General features: G+C 42.2%; 2 protein-coding genes across 2 annotated transcripts in view; one reads left to right on the top strand and one right to left on the bottom strand.

The window, feature by feature from the left end:
• The window catches only part of LOC133664859 (long-chain fatty acid transport protein 2-like), a 31,013-nt gene extending 25,624 nt beyond the window's left edge, over positions 1-5,389 (top strand). Inside the window, exons 9-10 of the mRNA XM_062069836.1 lie at positions 4,122-4,252; positions 4,358-5,389. Coding sequence (XP_061925820.1) covers positions 4,122-4,252; positions 4,358-4,531 — 305 coding nt within the window. The 3' untranslated portion in view covers positions 4,532-5,389. The remainder of the gene's footprint in view (positions 1-4,121; positions 4,253-4,357) is intronic.
• A 46-nt stretch (positions 5,390-5,435) lies between these two features.
• The window catches only part of LOC133642495 (histidine decarboxylase-like), a 39,282-nt gene continuing 25,533 nt past the window's right edge, over positions 5,436-19,184 (bottom strand). The window contains exons 10-25 of the mRNA XM_062036719.1: positions 13,743-13,841; positions 8,164-8,265; positions 7,323-7,982; positions 7,183-7,275; positions 7,043-7,135; positions 6,903-6,995; positions 6,763-6,855; positions 6,553-6,645; positions 6,413-6,505; positions 6,273-6,365; positions 6,133-6,225; positions 5,993-6,085; positions 5,853-5,945; positions 5,713-5,805; positions 5,573-5,665; positions 5,436-5,525 (exon numbers count right to left, since the gene is read on the bottom strand). Of these exons, the coding sequence (XP_061892703.1) occupies positions 5,436-5,525; positions 5,573-5,665; positions 5,713-5,805; positions 5,853-5,945; positions 5,993-6,085; positions 6,133-6,225; positions 6,273-6,365; positions 6,413-6,505; positions 6,553-6,645; positions 6,763-6,855; positions 6,903-6,995; positions 7,043-7,135; positions 7,183-7,275; positions 7,323-7,982; positions 8,164-8,265; positions 13,743-13,841 (2,067 nt within the window). The remainder of the gene's footprint in view (positions 5,526-5,572; positions 5,666-5,712; positions 5,806-5,852; positions 5,946-5,992; positions 6,086-6,132; positions 6,226-6,272; positions 6,366-6,412; positions 6,506-6,552; positions 6,646-6,762; positions 6,856-6,902; positions 6,996-7,042; positions 7,136-7,182; positions 7,276-7,322; positions 7,983-8,163; positions 8,266-13,742; positions 13,842-19,184) is intronic.

Here is a 19,184-nt window from a genome sequence, read left to right as displayed (position 1 = left end):
ATCTGAGCGTGCCCAGTAACCATCAGGTGTGTAAATATGTTAGATCTGAGCGTGCCCAGTAACCATCAGGTGTGTTAATATGTTAGATCTGAGCGTGCCCAGTAACCATCAGGTGTGTTAATATGTTAGATCTGAGCGTGCCCAGTAACCATCAGGTGTGTAAAAATGTTAGATCTGAGCGTGCCCAGTAACCATCAGGTGTTTTAATATGTTACATCTGAGCGTGCCCAGTAACCATCAGGTGTGTTAATATGTTAGATCTGAGCGTGCCCAGTAACCATCAGGTGTGTTAATATGTTAGATCTGAGCGTGCCCAGTAACCATCAGGTGTGTTAATATGTTAGATCTGAGCGTGCCCAGTAACCATCAGGTGTGTTAATATGTTAGATCTGAGCGTGCCCAGTAACCATCAGGTGTGTTAATATGTTAGATCTGAGCGTGCCCAGTAACCATCAGGTGTGTTAATATGTTAGATCTGAGCGTGCCCAGTAACCATCAGGTGTGTTAATATGTTACATCTGAGCGTGCCCAGTAACCATCAAGTGTGTTAATATGTTACATCTGAGCGTGCCCAGTAATCAAGTGTTAATATGTTACATCTGAGCGTGCTCAGAAATCATCAAGTGTGTTAATATGTTAGATCTGAGCGTGCCCAGTAATCATCAAGTGTGTTAATATGTTAGATCTGAGTGTGCCCAGTAACCATCAAGTATGTTAATATGTTACATCTGAGCGTGCCAAGTAATCATCAAGTGTGTTAATATGTTACATCTGAGCGTGCCCAGTAATCATCAAGTGTGTTAATATGTTAGATCTGAGCGTGCCCAGTAACCATCAGGTGTGTTAATATGTTAGATCTGAGCGTGCCCAGTAACCATCAGGTGTGTTAATATGTTAGATCTGAGCGTGCCCAGTAACCATCAGGTGTGTTAATATGTTAGATCTGAGCGTGCCCAGTAACCATCAGGTGTGTTAATATGTTAGATCTGAGCGTGCCCAGTAACCATCAGGTGTGTTAATATGTTAGATCTGAGCGTGCCCAGTAACCATCAGGTGTGTTAATATGTTAGATATGAGCGTGCCCAGTAACCATCAGGTGTTTTAATATGTTAGATCTGAGCGTGCCCAGTAACCATCAGGTGTGTTAATATGTTAGATCTGAGCGTGCCCAGTAACCATCAGGTGTGTTAATATGTTAGATCTGAGCGTGCCCAGTAACCATCAGGTGTGTTAATATGTTAGATCTGAGCGTGCCCAGTAACCATCAGGTGTGTTAATATGTTAGATCTGAGCGTGCCCAGTAACCATCAGGTGTGTTAATATGTTAGATCTGAGCGTGCCCAGTAACCATCAGGTGTGTTAATATGTTAGATCTGAGCGTGCCCAGTAACCATCAGGTGTGTTAATATGTTAGATCTGAGCGTGCCCAGTAACCATCAGGTGTGTTAATATGTTAGATCTGAGCATGCCCAGTAACCATCAGGTGTGTTAATATGTTAGATCTGAGCGTGCCCAGTAACCATCAGGTGTGTTAATATGTTAGATCTGAGCGTGCCCAGTAACCATCAGGTGTGTTAATATGTTACATGTGAGCGTGCCCAGTAACCATCAAGTGTGTTAATATGTTACATCTGAGCGTGCCCAGTAATCAAGTGTGTTAATATGTTACATCTGAGCGTGCTCAGAAATCATCAAGTGTGTTAATATGTTAGATCTGAGCGGGCCCAGTAACCATCAGGTGTGTTAATATGTTAGATCTGAGCGTGCCCAGTAACCATCAGGTGTGTTAATAGGTTACATCTGAGCATGCCCAGTAACCATCAAGTGTGTTAATATGTTACATCTGAGCGTGCCCAGTAATCAAGTGTGTTAATATGTTACATCTGAGCGTGCTCAGAAATCATCAAGTGTGTTAATATGTTAGATCTGAGCGTGCCCAGTAATCATCAAGTGTGTTAATATGTTAGATCTGAGTGTGCCCATTAACCATCAAGTGTGTTAATATGTTACATCTGAGCGTGCCCAGTAATCATCAAGTGTGTTAATATGTTACATCTGAGCATGCCCAGTAATCATCAAGTGTGTTAATATGTTAGATCTGAGCGTGCCCAGTAACCATCAGGTGTGTTAATATGTTAGATCTGAGCGTGCCCAGTAACCATCAGGTGTGTTAATATGTTAGATCTGAGCGTGCCCAGTAACCATCAGGTGTGTTAATATGTTAGATCTGAGCGTGCCCAGTAACCATCAGGTGTGTTAATATGTTAGATCTGAGCGTGCCCAGTAACCATCAGGTGTGTTAATATGTTAGATCTGAGCGTGCCCAGTAACCATCAGGTGTTTTATTATGTTTGATCTGAGCGTGCCCAGTAACCATCAGGTGTGTTAATATGTTAGATCTGAGCGTGCCCAGTAACCATCAGGTGTGTTAATATGTTAGATATGAGCGTGCCCAGTAACCATCAGGTGTGTTAATATGTTATATCTGAGCGTGCCCAGTAACCATCAGGTGTTTTAATATGTTAGATATGAGCGTGCCCAGTAACCATCAGGTGTGTTAATATGTTATATCTGAGCGTGCCCAGTAACCATCAGGTGTTTTAATATGTTAGATGTGAGCGTGCCCAGTAACCATTAGGTGTTTTAATATGTTATATCTGAGCGTGCCCAGTAACCATCAGGTGTGTTAATATGTTAGATGTGAGCGTGCCCAGTAACCATCAGGTGTGTCTGCTGCAAGTTTGTCAGACATCCTAAGTTGACATTTGACTTCCTGCTCAAGCATTTCAGCCTTTTATCATTACTTTATCTTTTGTTTGTTTGTTTTGTTTAGGTTTTTTTGTTTATGTTGATGTGTTTTTTCCCCTGTTAGTTTATGTTTATCTTTTGTGTGTTTGTTTTGTTTAGGTTTTGTTTGTTTATTTGTTTATGTTTTGTTTGTTTTGTCTATGTTTATATTTCGTTAGTTTATGTTTTGTTTAAGTTTATTTGTTTGTAGACATGTTTATCTTATGGTTTGTTTGTGATTGTTTTGTTTATGTTTTGTTTGTTATGTTTATGTTTTGCTATGTTTTTTTATGTTTGTTTATGTTATGTTCATGTTTTGTTTATGATGTGTTTATGTTTATGTTTTGTTTGTTTGTTTATGTTTAATTTGTTTATGTTTATGTTACGTTCATGTTGGTTTATAGTGTTTAAGTGTATGTTTTGTTTATAATTTGTTTGTTTATGTTACGTTCATGTTGTTTATGTTAATGATGTGTTTAAGTGTATGTTTTGTTTATGATTTGTTTGTTTATGTTACGTTCATGTTGTTTATGTTAATGATGTGTTTAAGTGTATGTTTTGTTTATGATTTGTTTGTTTGTTTATATTTATTTGTTTGTTTATTATTCGTTTGTTTGTTCATGCTTTGTTCATGTTTAGGATGTGTTTATGTTTGTTTATGTTATGTTCATCTTTTGTTCATCTTTTGTTATTATTTGTTAATGTTTTGTTTGTTTATGTTCCGTTCATGTGTTGTTGATGTGTTGATGTTGTGTATGTGCTGTGTTCATGTTGTGTACGTGCTGTGTTGATGTTGTGTATGTGCTGTGTTGATGTTGTGTTGATGTTGTGTATGTGCTGTGTTATGTTGTGTATGTGCTGTGTTATGTTGTGTATGTGCTGTGTTGATGTTGTGTTTATGTTGTGTATGTGCTGTGTTTATGTTGTGTATGTGCTGTGTTGATGTTATGTATGTGCTGTGTTGATGTTGTGTATGTGCTGTGTTTATGTTGTGTTGATGTTGTGTATGTGCTGTGTTTATGTTGTGTATGTGCTGTGTTGATGTTGTGTATGTGCTGTGTTGATGTTGTGTTATGTTGTGTATGTGCTGTGTTGATGTAGTGTATGTGCTGTGTTGATGTTGTGTTGATGTTGTGTATGTGCTGTGTTGATGTTATGTATGTGCTGTGTTATGTTGTGTATGTGCTGTGTTGATGTTGTGTTGATGTTGTGTATGTGCTGTGTTGATGTTGTGTATGTGCTGTGTTAATGTTGTGTTGATGTTGTGCATGTGCTGTGTTGATGTTGTGTATGTGCTGTGTTGATGTTGTGTATGTGCTGTGTTGATGTTGCAGGACATGAGGGCAGGATTGGAATGGCAGCGTTGAGTCTGAAGGCCAACATGGACTTTGATGGCCAGCTGGTGTATGAGCATGTGAAAAGTTACCTTCCCAGCTACGCCCGACCTCGCTTTATTCGCATCCAGGTAAATACGTTGTGTTAGATCCATTAAATGATTGGCTGCTGCTGACGATGTACTTAATTAATGAATTGTATGATGTAACTCTCTGACATGAATGACCTTGTGCAGGACGCCATGTCGCTGACAGCGACCTTCAAGCTGATGAAGGTGAGGCTGGTGGAGGAAGGTTTCAACCTCGCCCTCATCAAGGAGCCCTTGTACTTCCTGGAGGACCAGAAGGGCTACGTGCCCCTGACCCAGGACTTGTTCCAGTCCGTGCAAGAGGGAAGAATCAAACTGTGAATCTGCTTCACTTTATTTCACAATCAGGAGCACTTTTCAGCCATGCAACAAGAACTTAGTCTGGAATAAAGTCTGGAATAAAGTTTTCAACAAGAACTTAGTCTGGAAAAAAGTTTTCAACAAGAATTTAGTCTGGAATAAAGTTTTCAACAAGAACTTAGTCTGGAAAAAAGTTTTCAACAAGAATTTAGTCTGGAAAAAAGTTTTCAACAAGAATTTAGTCTGGAATAAAGTTTTTAACAAGAACTTAGTCTGGAATAAAGTTTTCAACAAGAAGTTAGTCTGGAATAAAGTCTTCAACAAGAACATAGTCTGGAATAAAGTTTTTAACAAGAACATAGTCTGGAATAAAGTTTTCAACAAGAAGTTAGTCTGGAATAAAGTCTTCAACAAGAACATAGTCTGGAATAAAGTTTTTAACAAGAACATAGTCTGGAATAAAGTCTTCAACAAGAAGTTAGTCTGGAATAAAGTCTTCAACAAGAACATAGTCTGGAATAAAGTTTTTAACAAGAACGTAGTCTGGAATAAAGTTTTCAACAAGAAGTTAGTCTGGAATAAAGTCTTCAACAAGAACATAGTCTGGAATAAAGTTTTTAACAAGAACATAGTCTGGAATAAAGTCTTCAACAAGAAGTTAGTCTGGAATAAAGTCTTCAACAAGAACATAGTCTGGAATAAAGTTTTTAACAAGAACGTAGTCTGGAATAAAGTTTTCAACAAGAAGTTAGTCTGGAATAAAGTCTTCAACAAGAACATAGTCTGGAATAAAGTTTTTAACAAGAACATAGTCTGGAATAAAGTCTTCAACAAGAACATAGTCTGGAATAAAGTTTTTAACAAGAACTTAGTCTGGAATAAAGTTTTCTCCTCAAGCTTCTGCTTTCTCATCTTTTCACCCGCTTCAAAGGAGTTTGCTTTCTTCTGGTGGAGACGAGTCGCTGGGACTAGAAGGAGGGATGCAGGTCAACCTGCGGCAGGACGAGGGTCTGGTCTGGTGTAGACGAGTCGCTGGGACTAGAAGGGGGGATGCAGGTCAACCTGCGGCAGGACGAGGTTCTGGTCTGGTGTAGACGAGTCGCTGGGACTAGAAGGAGGGATGCAGGTCAACATGCGGCAGGACGAGGGTCTGGTCTGGTGTAGACGAGTCGCTGGGACTAGAAGGAGGGATGCAGGTCAACATGCGGCAGGACGAGGGTCTGGTCTGGTGTAGACGAGTCGCTGGGACTAGAAGGAGGGATGCAGGTCAACCTGCGGCAGGACGAGGGTCTGGTCTGGTGTAGACGAGTCGCTGGGACTAGAAGGAGGGATGCAGGTCAACCTGCGGCAGGACGAGGGTCTGGTCTGGTGTAGACGAGTCGCTGGGACTAGAAGGAGGGATGCAGGTCAACCTGCGGCAGGACGAGGGTCTGGTCTGGTGTAGACGAGTCGCTGGGACTAGAAGGGGGGATGCAGGTCAACCTGCGGCAGGACGAGGGTCTGGTCTGGTGTAGACGAGTCGCTGGGACTAGAAGGAGGGATGCAGGTCAACATGCGGCAGGACGAGGGTCTGGTCTGGTGTAGACGAGTCGCTGGGACTAGAAGGAGGGATGCAGGTCAACATGCGGCAGGACGAGGGTCTGGTCTGGTGTAGACGAGTCGCTGGGACTAGAAGGAGGGATGCAGGTCAACCTGCGGCAGGACGAGGGTCTGGTCTGGTGTAGACGAGTCGCTGGGACTAGAAGGAGGGATGCAGGTCAACCTGCGGCAGGACGAGGGTCTGGTCTGGTGTAGACGAGTCGCTGGGACTAGAAGGAGGGATGCAGGTCAACCTGCGGCAGGACGAGGGTCTGGTCTGGTGTAGACGAGTCGCTGGGACTAGAAGGAGGGATGCAGGTCAACCTGCGGCAGGACGAGGGTCTGGTCTGGTGTAGACGAGTCGCTGGGACTAGAAGGAGGGATGCAGGTCAACCTGCGGCAGGACGAGGGTCTGGTCTGGTGTAGACGAGTCGCTGGGACTAGAAGGGGGGATGCAGGTCAACCTGCGGCAGGACGAGGTTCTGGTCTGGTGTAGACGAGTCGCTGGGACTAGAAGGAGGGATGCAGGTCAACATGCGGCAGGACGAGGGTCTGGTCTGGTGTAGACGAGTCGCTGGGACTAGAAGGAGGGATGCAGGTCAACATGCGGCAGGACGAGGGTCTGGTCTGGTGTAGACGAGTCGCTGGGACTAGAAGGAGGGATGCAGGTCAACCTGCGGCAGGACGAGGGTCTGGTCTGGTGTAGACGAGTCGCTGGGACTAGAAGGAGGGATGCAGGTCAACCTGCGGCAGGACGAGGGTCTGGTCTGGTGTAGACGAGTCGCTGGGACTAGAAGGAGGGATGCAGGTCAACCTGCGGCAGGACGAGGGTCTGGTCTGGTGTAGACGAGTCGCTGGGACTAGAAGGGGGGATGCAGGTCAACCTGCGGCAGGACGAGGGTCTGGTCTGGTGTAGACGAGTCGCTGGGACTAGAAGGAGGGATGCAGGTCAACATGCGGCAGGACGAGGGTCTGGTCTGGTGTAGACGAGTCGCTGGGACTAGAAGGAGGGATGCAGGTCAACATGCGGCAGGACGAGGGTCTGGTCTGGTGTAGACGAGTCGCTGGGACTAGAAGGAGGGATGCAGGTCAACCTGCGGCAGGACGAGGGTCTGGTCTGGTGTAGACGAGTCGCTGGGACTAGAAGGAGGGATGCAGGTCAACCTGCGGCAGGACGAGGGTCTGGTCTGGTGTAGACGAGTCGCTGGGACTAGAAGGAGGGATGCAGGTCAACCTGCGGCAGGACGAGGGTCTGGTCTGGTGTAGACGAGTCGCTGGGACTAGAAGGAGGGATGCAGGTCAACCTGCGGCAGGACGAGGGTCTGGGAGCCTGAGACACTTTGAGGGGGCAGCAAAGGTGGTGGCGACTACCTGGTGTCCACTGGTTGCAAAAACTTGGAACGCTGTAGAACTTGGTCAGCTTCTTCACGGCTTGCTTCCCTCCTGCTGGCCCTGATGTGGAGAGGACACCCGCTTCCTCCTGAGGGCTCAGCTTGCTCTCAAAGGCGTGACCACACCGAAGACCGAGGTAACCGTAGGGCTCGCTGTTGCAGCTCAGAGAGCGCATTGGCCTCCTGGACCGATTCCAAGTCTTGTCGATCCAAAGCTCCACTTGGGCTTTGTCCATCCTGGGGGTGGTCTCCTCAGTCGCTTCATCATCTGCCTTGACCCCAGCTCCTAGCTGGACCTGATCAGGGCCAGCAGTCTCACCTAGGAGACCAGAAGCTATTTTGGAGATAATCCCCCAGTCCCTGCGGATGTGGTCGGCTGTGGTGAACTGGGAGGTGACTGTGAAGCGAAGGATGCGTTTGCTGTGAACCTCTGCGGGAATGAGGTACATGGTCCCGGAACAGGTCAGTCTTCGGAGCAGTTCCTGGGTTAAAGCGTTGCCGGCCTGGAAGAAGAGAAAGCGGAGTTAAAGACCGGCAGTGTTGATGAGTCCAAGGATCCTTGAGGTAATCAGTGTGTCCTTCACCTCCTCAAACATTCATTGACTGGCCTTAGAACAAGGTGTGTCTGAGACCTTGGAACACCTCAGCAATGATTAGCTCATGTACAACACTTGGTGGACCTACTTTGAGGCAGAACACCACCAGGCCAAGGTGTCTCTGGGCAGGAATGTCGAAGTGTGGCTCACTCCTGATCAGGGACTCCAGGAGCTTCGCCATGTCGATGCCCTGAAGAGGCCAGAGTCCAAGATCAGGGCACTGAACAGGAACTTTTCATACACAACATATTGGAACACCCGTGCGGATTATTAGGCTCTGAAGTTCCATTTTGGACCTGAGAGGGTTCACAAGTCTGTTCTGGGTTACCACACGGGTCTAGAAAGTGGTCTGGACCCTTCCTCAGCAAAATCATCCAACATAATGTCTCCTGTGCACAGTCATCATCCAACATCATGTATGTGCACAGTCATCATCCAACATCATGTCTCCTGTGCACAGTCATCATCCAACATCATGTATGTGCACAGTCATCATCCAACATCATGTCTCCTGTGCACAGTCATCATCCAACATCATGTATGTGCACAGTCATCATCCAACATCATGTCTTCAGTGCACAGTCATCATCCAACATCATGTCTCCTGTGCACAGTCATCATCCAACATCATGTCTCCTGTGCACAGTCATCATCCAACATCATGTCTCCTGTGCACAGTCATCATCCAACATCATGTCTCCTGTGCACAGTCATCATCCAACATCATGTCTTCAGTGCACAGTCATCATCCAACATCATGTCTTCAGTGCACAGTCATCATCCAACATCATGTCTCCTGTGCACAGTCATCATCCAACATCATGTCTCCTGTGCACAGTCATCATCCAACATCATGTCTCCTGTGCACAGTCATCATCCAACATCATGTCTTCAGTGCACAGTCATCATCCAACATCATGTCTTCAGTGCACAGTCATCATCCAACATCATGTCTTCAGTGCACAGTCATCATCCAACATCATGTCTCCTGTGCACAGTCATCATCCAACATCATGTCTTCAGTGCACAGTCATCATCCAACATCATGTCTTCAGTGCACAGTCATCATCCAACATCATGTCTCCTGTGCACAGTCATCATCCAACATCATGTATGTGCACAGTCATCATCCAACATCATGTCTCCTGTGCACAGTCATCATCCAACATCATGTATGTGCACAGTCATCATCCAACATCATGTCTTCAGTGCACAGTCATCATCCAACATCATGTCTCCTGTGCACAGTCATCATCCAACATCATGTCTCCTGTGCACAGTCATCATCCAACATCATGTCTCCTGTGCACAGTCATCATCCAACATCATGTCTCCTGTGCACAGTCATCATCCAACATCATGTCTTCAGTGCACAGTCATCATCCAACATCATGTCTTCAGTGCACAGTCATCATCCAACATCATGTCTCCTGTGCACAGTCATCATCCAACATCATGTCTTCAGTGCACAGTCATCATCCAACATCATGTCTTCAGTGCACAGTCATCATCCAACATCATGTCTCCTGTGCACAGTCATCATCCAACATCATGTATGTGCACAGTCATCATCCAACATCATGTCTCATGTGCACAGTCATCATCCAACATCATGTATGTGCACAGTCATCATCCAACATCATGTCTTCAGTGCACAGTCATCATCCAACATCATGTCTCCTGTGCACAGTCATCATCCAACATCATGTCTCCTGTGCACAGTCATCATCCAACATCATGTCTCCTGTGCACAGTCATCATCCAACATCATGTCTCCTGTGCACAGTCATCATCCAACATCATGTCTTCAGTGCACAGTCATCATCCAACATCATGTCTTCAGTGCACAGTCATCATCCAACATCATGTCTTCAGTGCATAGTCATCATCCAACATCATGTCTCCTGTGCACAGTCATCATCCAACATCATGTCTTCAGTGCACAGTCATCATCCAACATCATGTCTTCAGTGCACAGTCATCATCCAACATCATGTCTTCAGTGCACAGTCATCATCCAACATCATGTCTTCAGTGCACAGTCATAATCCAACATCATGTCTTCAGTGCACAGTCATCATCCAACATCATGTCTTCTGTGCACAGTCATCATCCAACATCATGTATGTGCACAGTCATCATCCAACATCATGTCTTCAGTGCACAGTCATCATCCAACATCATGTCTTCTGTGCACAGTCATCATCCAACATCATGTCTTCTGTGCACAGTCTTCATCCAACATCATGTCTTCTGTGCACAGTCATCATCCAACATCATGTATGTGCACAGTCATCATCCAACATCATGTCTCCTGTGCACAGTCATCATCCAACATCATGTATGTGCACAGTCATCATCCAACATCATGTATGTGCACAGTCATCATCCAACATCATGTATGTGCACAGTCATCATCCAACATCATGTCTTCAGTGCACAGTCATCATCCAACATCATGTCTCCTGTGCACAGTCATCATCCAACATCATGTCTCCTGTGCACAGTCATCATCCAACATCATGTCTCCTGTGCACAGTCATCATCCAACATCATGTCTCCTGTGCACAGTCATCATCCAACATCATGTCTTCAGTGCACAGTCATCATCCAACATCATGTCTTCAGTGCACAGTCATCATCCAACATCATGTCTCCTGTGCACAGTCATCATCCAACATCATGTCTTCAGTGCACAGTCATCATCCAACATCATGTCTTCAGTGCACAGTCATCATCCAACATCATGTCTCCTGTGCACAGTCATCATCCAACATCATGTATGTGCACAGTCATCATCCAACATCATGTCTCCTGTGCACAGTCATCATCCAACATCATGTATGTGCACAGTCATCATCCAACATCATGTCTTCAGTGCACAGTCATCATCCAACATCATGTCTCCTGTGCACAGTCATCATCCAACATCATGTCTCCTGTGCACAGTCATAATCCAACATCATGTCTCCTGTGCACAGTCATCATCCAACATCATGTCTCCTGTGCACAGTCATCATCCAACATCATGTCTTCAGTGCACAGTCATCATCCAACATCATGTCTTCAGTGCACAGTCATCATCCAACATCATGTCTTCAGTGCATAGTCATCATCCAACATCATGTCTCCTGTGCACAGTCATCATCCAACATCATGTCTTCAGTGCACAGTCATCATCCAACATCATGTCTTCAGTGCACAGTCATCATCCAACATCATGTCTTCAGTGCACAGTCATCATCCAACATCATGTCTTCAGTGCACAGTCATAATCCAACATCATGTCTTCAGTGCACAGTCATCATCCAACATCATGTCTTCTGTGCACAGTCATCATCCAACATCATGTATGTGCACAGTCATCATCCAACATCATGTCTTCAGTGCACAGTCATCATCCAACATCATGTCTTCTGTGCACAGTCATCATCCAACATCATGTCTTCTGTGCACAGTCTTCATCCAACATCATGTCTTCTGTGCACAGTCATCATCCAACATCATGTATGTGCACAGTCATCATCCAACATCATGTCTCCGGTGCACAGTCATCATCCAACATCATGTATGTGCACAGTCATCATCCAACATCATGTATGTGCACAGTCATCATCCAACATCATGTATGTGCACAGTCATCATCCAACATCATGTATGTGCACAGTCATCATCCAACATCATGTATGTGCACAGTCATCATCCAACATCATGTCTTCTGTGCACAGTCATCATCCAACATCATGTCTTCTGTGCACAGTCATCATCCAACATCATGTATGTGCACAGTCATCATCCAACATCATGTCTTCAGTGCACAGTCATCATCCAACATCATGTATGTGCACAGTCATCATCCAACATCATGTCTCCTGTGCACAGTCATCATCCAACATCATGTATGTGCACAGTCATCATCCAACATCATGTCTTCTGTGCACAGTCATCATCCAACATCATGTATGTGCACAGTCATCATCCAACATCATGTCTTCTGTGCACAGTCATCATCCAACATCATGTCTTCTGTGCACAGTCATCATCCAACATCATGTATGTGCACAGTCATCATCCAACATCATGTATGTGCACAGTCATCATCCAACATCATGTATGTGCACAGTCATCATCCAACATCATGTCTTCAGTGCACAGTCATCATCCAACATCATGTCTTCTGTGCACAGTCATCATCCAACATCATGTATGTGCACAGTCATCATCCAACATCATGTATGTGCACAGTCATCATCCAACATCATGTATGTGCACAGTCATCATCCAACATCATGTATGTGCACAGTCATCATCCAACATCATGTATGTGCACAGTCATAATCCAACATCATGTCTTCAGTGCACAGTCATCATCCAACATCATGTCTTCTGTGCACAGTCATCATCCAACATCATGTATGTGCACAGTCATCATCCAACATCATGTCTTCAGTGCACAGTCATCATCCAACATCATGTCTTCTGTGCACAGTCATCATCCAACATCATGTCTTCTGTGCACAGTCTTCATCCAACATCATGTCTTCTGTGCACAGTCATCATCCAACATCATGTATGTGCACAGTCATCATCCAACATCATGTCTCCGGTGCACAGTCATCATCCAACATCATGTATGTGCACAGTCATCATCCAACATCATGTATGTGCACAGTCATCATCCAACATCATGTATGTGCACAGTCATCATCCAACATCATGTATGTGCACAGTCATCATCCAACATCATGTATGTGCACAGTCATCATCCAACATCATGTCTTCTGTGCACAGTCATCATCCAACATCATGTCTTCTGTGCACAGTCATCATCCAACATCATGTATGTGCACAGTCATCATCCAACATCATGTCTTCAGTGCACAGTCATCATCCAACATCATGTATGTGCACAGTCATCATCCAACATCATGTCTCCTGTGCACAGTCATCATCCAACATCATGTATGTGCACAGTCATCATCCAACATCATGTCTTCTGTGCACAGTCATCATCCAACATCATGTATGTGCACAGTCATCATCCAACATCATGTCTTCTGTGCACAGTCATCATCCAACATCATGTCTTCTGTGCACAGTCATCATCCAACATCATGTATGTGCACAGTCATCATCCAACATCATGTATGTGCACAGTCATCATCCAACATCATGTATGTGCACAGTCATCATCCAACATCATGTCTTCAGTGCACAGTCATCATCCAACATCATGTCTTCTGTGCACAGTCATCATCCAACATCATGTATGTGCACAGTCATCATCCAACATCATGTATGTGCACAGTCATCATCCAACATCATGTATGTGCACAGTCATCATCCAACATCATGTATGTGCACAGTCATCATCCAACATCATGTCTCCTGTGCACAGTCATCATCCAACATCATGTCTTCTGTGCACAGTCATCATCCAACATCATGTATGTGCACAGTCATCATCCAACATCATGTCTTAATGTATATAATAATAATGACATAATCATGTAAAGTATATAATAATAATGATAGAATAATGTAAAGTATATAATAATAATGATAGAATAATATAGAGTATATAATAATAATGATAAAATAATATAGAGTATATAATAATAATGACATAATAATGTAGAGTACATAATAATAAAGGAGATAACGTACGTGTCTGATGTGTGCCTGCAGCTTCTTCAGTCCAAACGAGCGCAAGACAAACCAAAGTTTGAGGGATCGGAAACGACGACTGAGAGGAATTTGCCAATTCTGATCAGAGAAAAGTAGAACATCAGTTTCATGTTGACACTAATAAGACAGTAAGATGTTAATGATGTACTATAAAGTTAGTAGTAAGATGTTGATGATGTACTACAAAGTTAGTAGTAAGATGTTGATGATGTATTATAAAGTTAGTAGTAAGATGTTGATGATGTACTACAAAGTTAGTAGTAAGATGTTGATGTATTATAAAGTTAGTAGTAAGATGTTGATGATGTACTATAAAGTAGTAAGTTGATGATGTACCATGAAGTCAGTAGCTACTTGGGAGTTGTCGTGACGAAGGTAAACAAAGTTAGTAGTAAGATGTTGATGATGCACTATAAAGTAGTAAGTTGATGATGTACCATGAAGTCAGTAGCTACTTGGGAGTTGTCGTGACGAAGGTAAACAAAGTTAGTAGTAAGATGTTGATGATGTACTATAAAGTAGTAAGTTGATGATGTACCATGAAGTCAGTAGCTACTTGGGAGTTGTCGTGACGAAGGTAAACAAAGTTAGTAGTAAGATGTTGATGATGTACTATAAAGTAGTAAGTTGATGATGTACCATGAAGTCAGTAGCTACTTGGGAGTTGTCGTGACGAAGGTAAACAAAGTTAGTAGTAAGATGTTGATGATGTACTATAAAGTAGTAAGTTGATGATGTACCATGAAGTCAGTAGCTACTTGGGAGTTGTCGTGACGAAGGTAAACAAAGTTAGTAGTAAGATGTTGATGATGTACTATAAAGTAGTACGTTGATGATGTACCATGAAGTCAGTAGCTACTTGGGAGTTGTCGTGACGAAGGTAAACAAAGTTAGTAGTAAGATGTTGATGATGTACTATAAAGTAGTAAGTTGATGATGTACCATGAAGTCAGTAGCTACTTGGGAGTTGTCGTGACGAAGGTAAACAAAGTTAGTAGTAAGATGTTGATGATGTACTATAAAGTAGTAAGTTGATGATGTACCATGAAGTCAGTAGCTACTTGGGAGTTGTCGTGACGAAGGTAAACAAAGTTAGTAGTAAGATGTTGATGATGTACTATAAAGTAGTAAGTTGATGATGTACCATGAAGTCAGTGGCTACTTGGGAGTTTTCGTGACGAAGGTAAACAAAGTTAGTAGTAAGATGTTGATGATGTACTATAAAGTAGTAAGTTGATGATGTACCATGAAGTCAGTAGCTACTTGGGAGTTGTCGTGACGAAGGTAAACAAAGTTAGTAGTAAGATGTTGATGATGTACTATAAAGTAGTAAGTTGATGATGTACCATGAAGTCAGTAGCTACTTGGGAGTTGTCGTGACGAAGGTAAACAAAGTTAGTAGTAAGATGTTGATTATGTACTATAAAGTAGTAAGTTGATGATGTACCATGAAGTCAGTAGCTACTTGGGAGTTTTCGTGACGAAGGTAAACAAAGTTAGTAGTAAGATGTTGATGATGTACTATAAAGTAGTAAGTTGATGATGTACCATGAAGTCAGTAGCTACTTGGGAGTTTTCGTGACGAAGGTAAACAAAGTTAGTAGTAAGATGTTGATGATGTACTATAAAGTAGTAAGTTGATGATGTACCATGAAGTCAGTAGCTACTTGGGAGTTGTCGTGACGAAGGTAAACAAAGTTAGTAGTAAGATGTTGATGATGTACTATAAAGTAGTAAGTTGATGATGTACCATGAAGTCAGTAGCTACTTGGGAGTTGTCGTGACGAAGGTAAACAAAGTTAGTAGTAAGATGTTGATGATGCGCTATAAAGTAGTAAGTTGATGATGTACCATGAAGTCAGTAGCTACTTGGGAGTTGTCGTGACGAAGGTAAACAAAGTTAGTAGTAAGATGTTGATGATGTGCTATAAAGTAGTAAGTTGATGATGTACCATGAAGTCAGTAGCTACTTGGGAGTTTTCGTGACGAAGGTAAACAAAGTTAGTAGTAAGATGTTGATGGTGTACTATAAAGTAGTAAGTTGATGATGTACCATGAAGTCAGTAGCTACTTGGGAGTTGTCGTGACGAAGGTAAACAAAGTTAGTAGTAAGATGTTGATGATGTACTATAAAGTAGTAAGTTGATGATGTACCATGAAGTCAGTAGCTACTTGGGAGTTGTCGTGACGAAGGTAAACAAAGTTAGTAGTAAGATGTTGATGATGTACTATAAAGTAGTAAGTTGATGATGTACCATGAAGTCAGTAGCTACTTGGGAGTTGTCGTGACGAAGGTAAACAAAGTTAGTAGTAAGATGTTGATGATGTACTATAAAGTAGTAAGTTGATGATGTACCAAGAAGTCAGTAGCTACTTGGGAGTTTTCGTGACGAAGGTAAACAAAGTTAGTAGTAAGATGTTGATGATGTACTATAAAGTAGTAAGTTGATGATGTACCATGAAGTCAGTGGCTACTTGGGAGTTTTCGTGACGAAGGTAAACAAAGTTAGTAGTAAGATGTTGATGATGTACTATAAAGTAGTAAGTTGATGATGTACCATGAAGTCAGTAGCTACTTGGGAGTTGTCGTGACGAAGGTAAACAAAGTTAGTAGTAAGATGTTGATGATGTACTATAAAGTAGTAAGTTGATGATGTACCATGAAGTCAGTAGCTACTTGGGAGTTGTCGTGACGAAGGTAAACAAAGTTAGTAGTAAGATGTTGATGATGTACTATAAAGTAGTAAGTTCATGATGTACCATGAAGTCAGTAGCTACTTGGGAGTTTTCGTGACGAAGGTAAACAAAGTTAGTAGTAAGATGTTGATGATGTACTATAAAGTAGTAAGTTGATGATGTACCATGAAGTCAGTAGCAACTTGGGAGTTGTCGTGACGAAGGTAAACAAAGTTAGTAGTAAGATGTTGATGATGTACTATAAAGTAGTAAGTTGATGATGTACCATGAAGTCAGTAGCTACTTGGGAGTTGTCGTGACGAAGGTAAACAAAGTTAGTAGTAAGATGTTGATGATGTACTATAAAGTAGTAAGTTGATGATGTACCATGAAGTCAGTAGCTACTTGGGAGTTGTCGTGACGAAGGTAAACAAAGTTAGTAGTAAGATGTTGATGATGTACTATAAAGTAGTAAGTTGATGATGTACCATGAAGTCAGTAGCTACTTGGGAGTTGTCGTGACGAAGGTAAACAAAGTTAATAGTAAGATGTTGATGATGTACTATAAAGTAGTAAGTTGATGATGTACCATGAAGTCAGTAGCTACTTGGGAGTTGTCGTGACGAAGGTAAACAAAGTTAGTAGTAAGATGTTGATGATGTACTATAAAGTAGTAAGTTGATGATGTACCATGAAGTCAGTGGCTACTTGGGAGTTTTCGTGACGAAGGTAAACAAAGTTAGTAGTAAGATGTTGATGATGTACTATAAAGTAGTAAGTTGATGATGTACCATGAAGTCAGTAGCTACTTGGGAGTTGTCGTGACGAAGGTAAACAAAGTTAGTAGTAAGATGTTGATGATGTACTATAAAGTAGTAAGTTGATGATGTACCATGAAGTCAGTAGCTACTTGGGAGTTGTCGTGACGAAGGTAAACAAAGTTAGTAGTAAGATGTTGATGATGTACTATAAAGTAGTAAGTTGATGATGTACCATGAAGTCAGTAGCTACTTGGGAGTTTTCGTGACGAAGGTAAACAAAGTTAGTAGTAAGATGTTGATGATGTACTATAAAGTAGTAAGTTGATGATGTACCATGAAGTCAGTAGCTACTTGGGAGTTGTCGTGACGAAGGTAAACAAAGTTAGTAGTAAGATGTTGATGATGCACTATAAAGTAGTAAGTTGATGATGTACCATGAAGTCAGTAGCTACTTGGGAGTTGTCGTGACGAAGGTAAACAAAGTTAGTAGTAAGATGTTGATGATGTACTATAAAGTAGTAAGTTGATGATGTACCATGAAGTCAGTAGCTACTTGGGAGTTGTCGTGACGAAGGTAAACAAAGTTAGTAGTAAGATGTTGATGATGTACTATAAAGTAGTAAGTTGATGATGTACCATGAAGTCAGTAGCTACTTGGGAGTTGTCGTGACGAAGGTAAACAAAAGTTAGTAGTAAGATGTTGATGATGTACTATAAAGTAGTAAGTTGATGATGTACCATGAAGTCAGTAGCTACTTGGGAGTTTTCGTGACGAAGGTAAACAAAGTTAGTAGTAAGATGTTGATGATGTACTATAAAGTAGTAAGTTGATGATGTACATGAAGTCAGTAGCTACTTGGGAGTTGTCGTGACGAAGGTAAACAAAGTTAGTAGTAAGATGTTGATGATGTACTATAAAGTAGTAAGTTGATGATGTACCATGAAGTCAGTAGCTACTGGGAGTTGTCGTGACGAAGGTAAACAAAGTTAGTAGTAAGATGTTGATGATGTACTATAAAGTAGTAAGTTGATGATGTACCATGAAGTCAGTAGCTACTTGGGAGTTTTCGTGACGAAGGAAACAAGTTAGTAGTAAGATGTTGATGATGTACTATAAAGTAGTAAGTTGATGATGTACCATGAAGTCCAGTAGCTACTTGGGAGTTGTCGTGACGAAGGTAAACAAAGTTAGTAGTAAGATGTTGATGATGCACTATAAAGTAGTAAGTTGATGATGTACCATGAAGTCAGTAGCTACTTGGGAGTTGTCGTGACGAAGGTAAACAAAGTTTAGTAGTAAGATGTTGATGATGTACTATAAAGTAGTAAGTTGATGATGTACCATGAAGTCAGTGGCTACTTGGGAGTTTTCGTGACGAAGGTAAACAAAGTTAGTAGTAAGATGTTGATGATGTACTATAAAGTAGTAAGTTGATGATGTACCATGAAGTCAGTAGCTACTTGGGAGTTGTCGTGACGAAGGTAAACAAAGTTAGTAGTAAGATGTTGATGATGCACTATAAAGTAGTAAGTTGATGATGTACCATGAAGTCAGTAGCTACTTGGGAGTTGTCGTGACGAAGGTAAACAAAGTTAGTAGTAAGATGTTGATGATGTACTATAAAGTAGTAAGTTGATGATGTACCATGAAGTCAGTAGCTACTTGGGAGTTGTCGTGACGAAGGTAAACAAAGTTAGTAGTAAGATGTTGATGATGTACTATAAAGTAGTAAGTTGATGATGTACCATGAAGTCAGTAGCTACTTGGGAGTTGTCGTGACGAAGGTAAACAAAGTTAGTAGTAAGATGTTGATGATGTACTATAAAGTAGTAAGTTGATGATGTACCATGAAGTCAGTAGCTACTTGGGAGTTGTCGTGACGAAGGTAAACAAAGTTAGTAGTAAGATGTTGATGATGTACTATAAAAGTAGTAAGTTGATGATGTACCATGAAGTCAGTAGCTACTTGGGAGTTGTCGTGAC

This window comes from Entelurus aequoreus, linkage group LG02 (assembly GCF_033978785.1).
Source record: "Entelurus aequoreus isolate RoL-2023_Sb linkage group LG02, RoL_Eaeq_v1.1, whole genome shotgun sequence".
Classification (NCBI taxonomy): Eukaryota; Metazoa; Chordata; class Actinopteri; order Syngnathiformes; family Syngnathidae; genus Entelurus; species Entelurus aequoreus.
The sequence above is the reverse complement of the archived record's forward strand: the minus strand, read 5'-3'. Positions and strand labels throughout refer to the sequence as shown.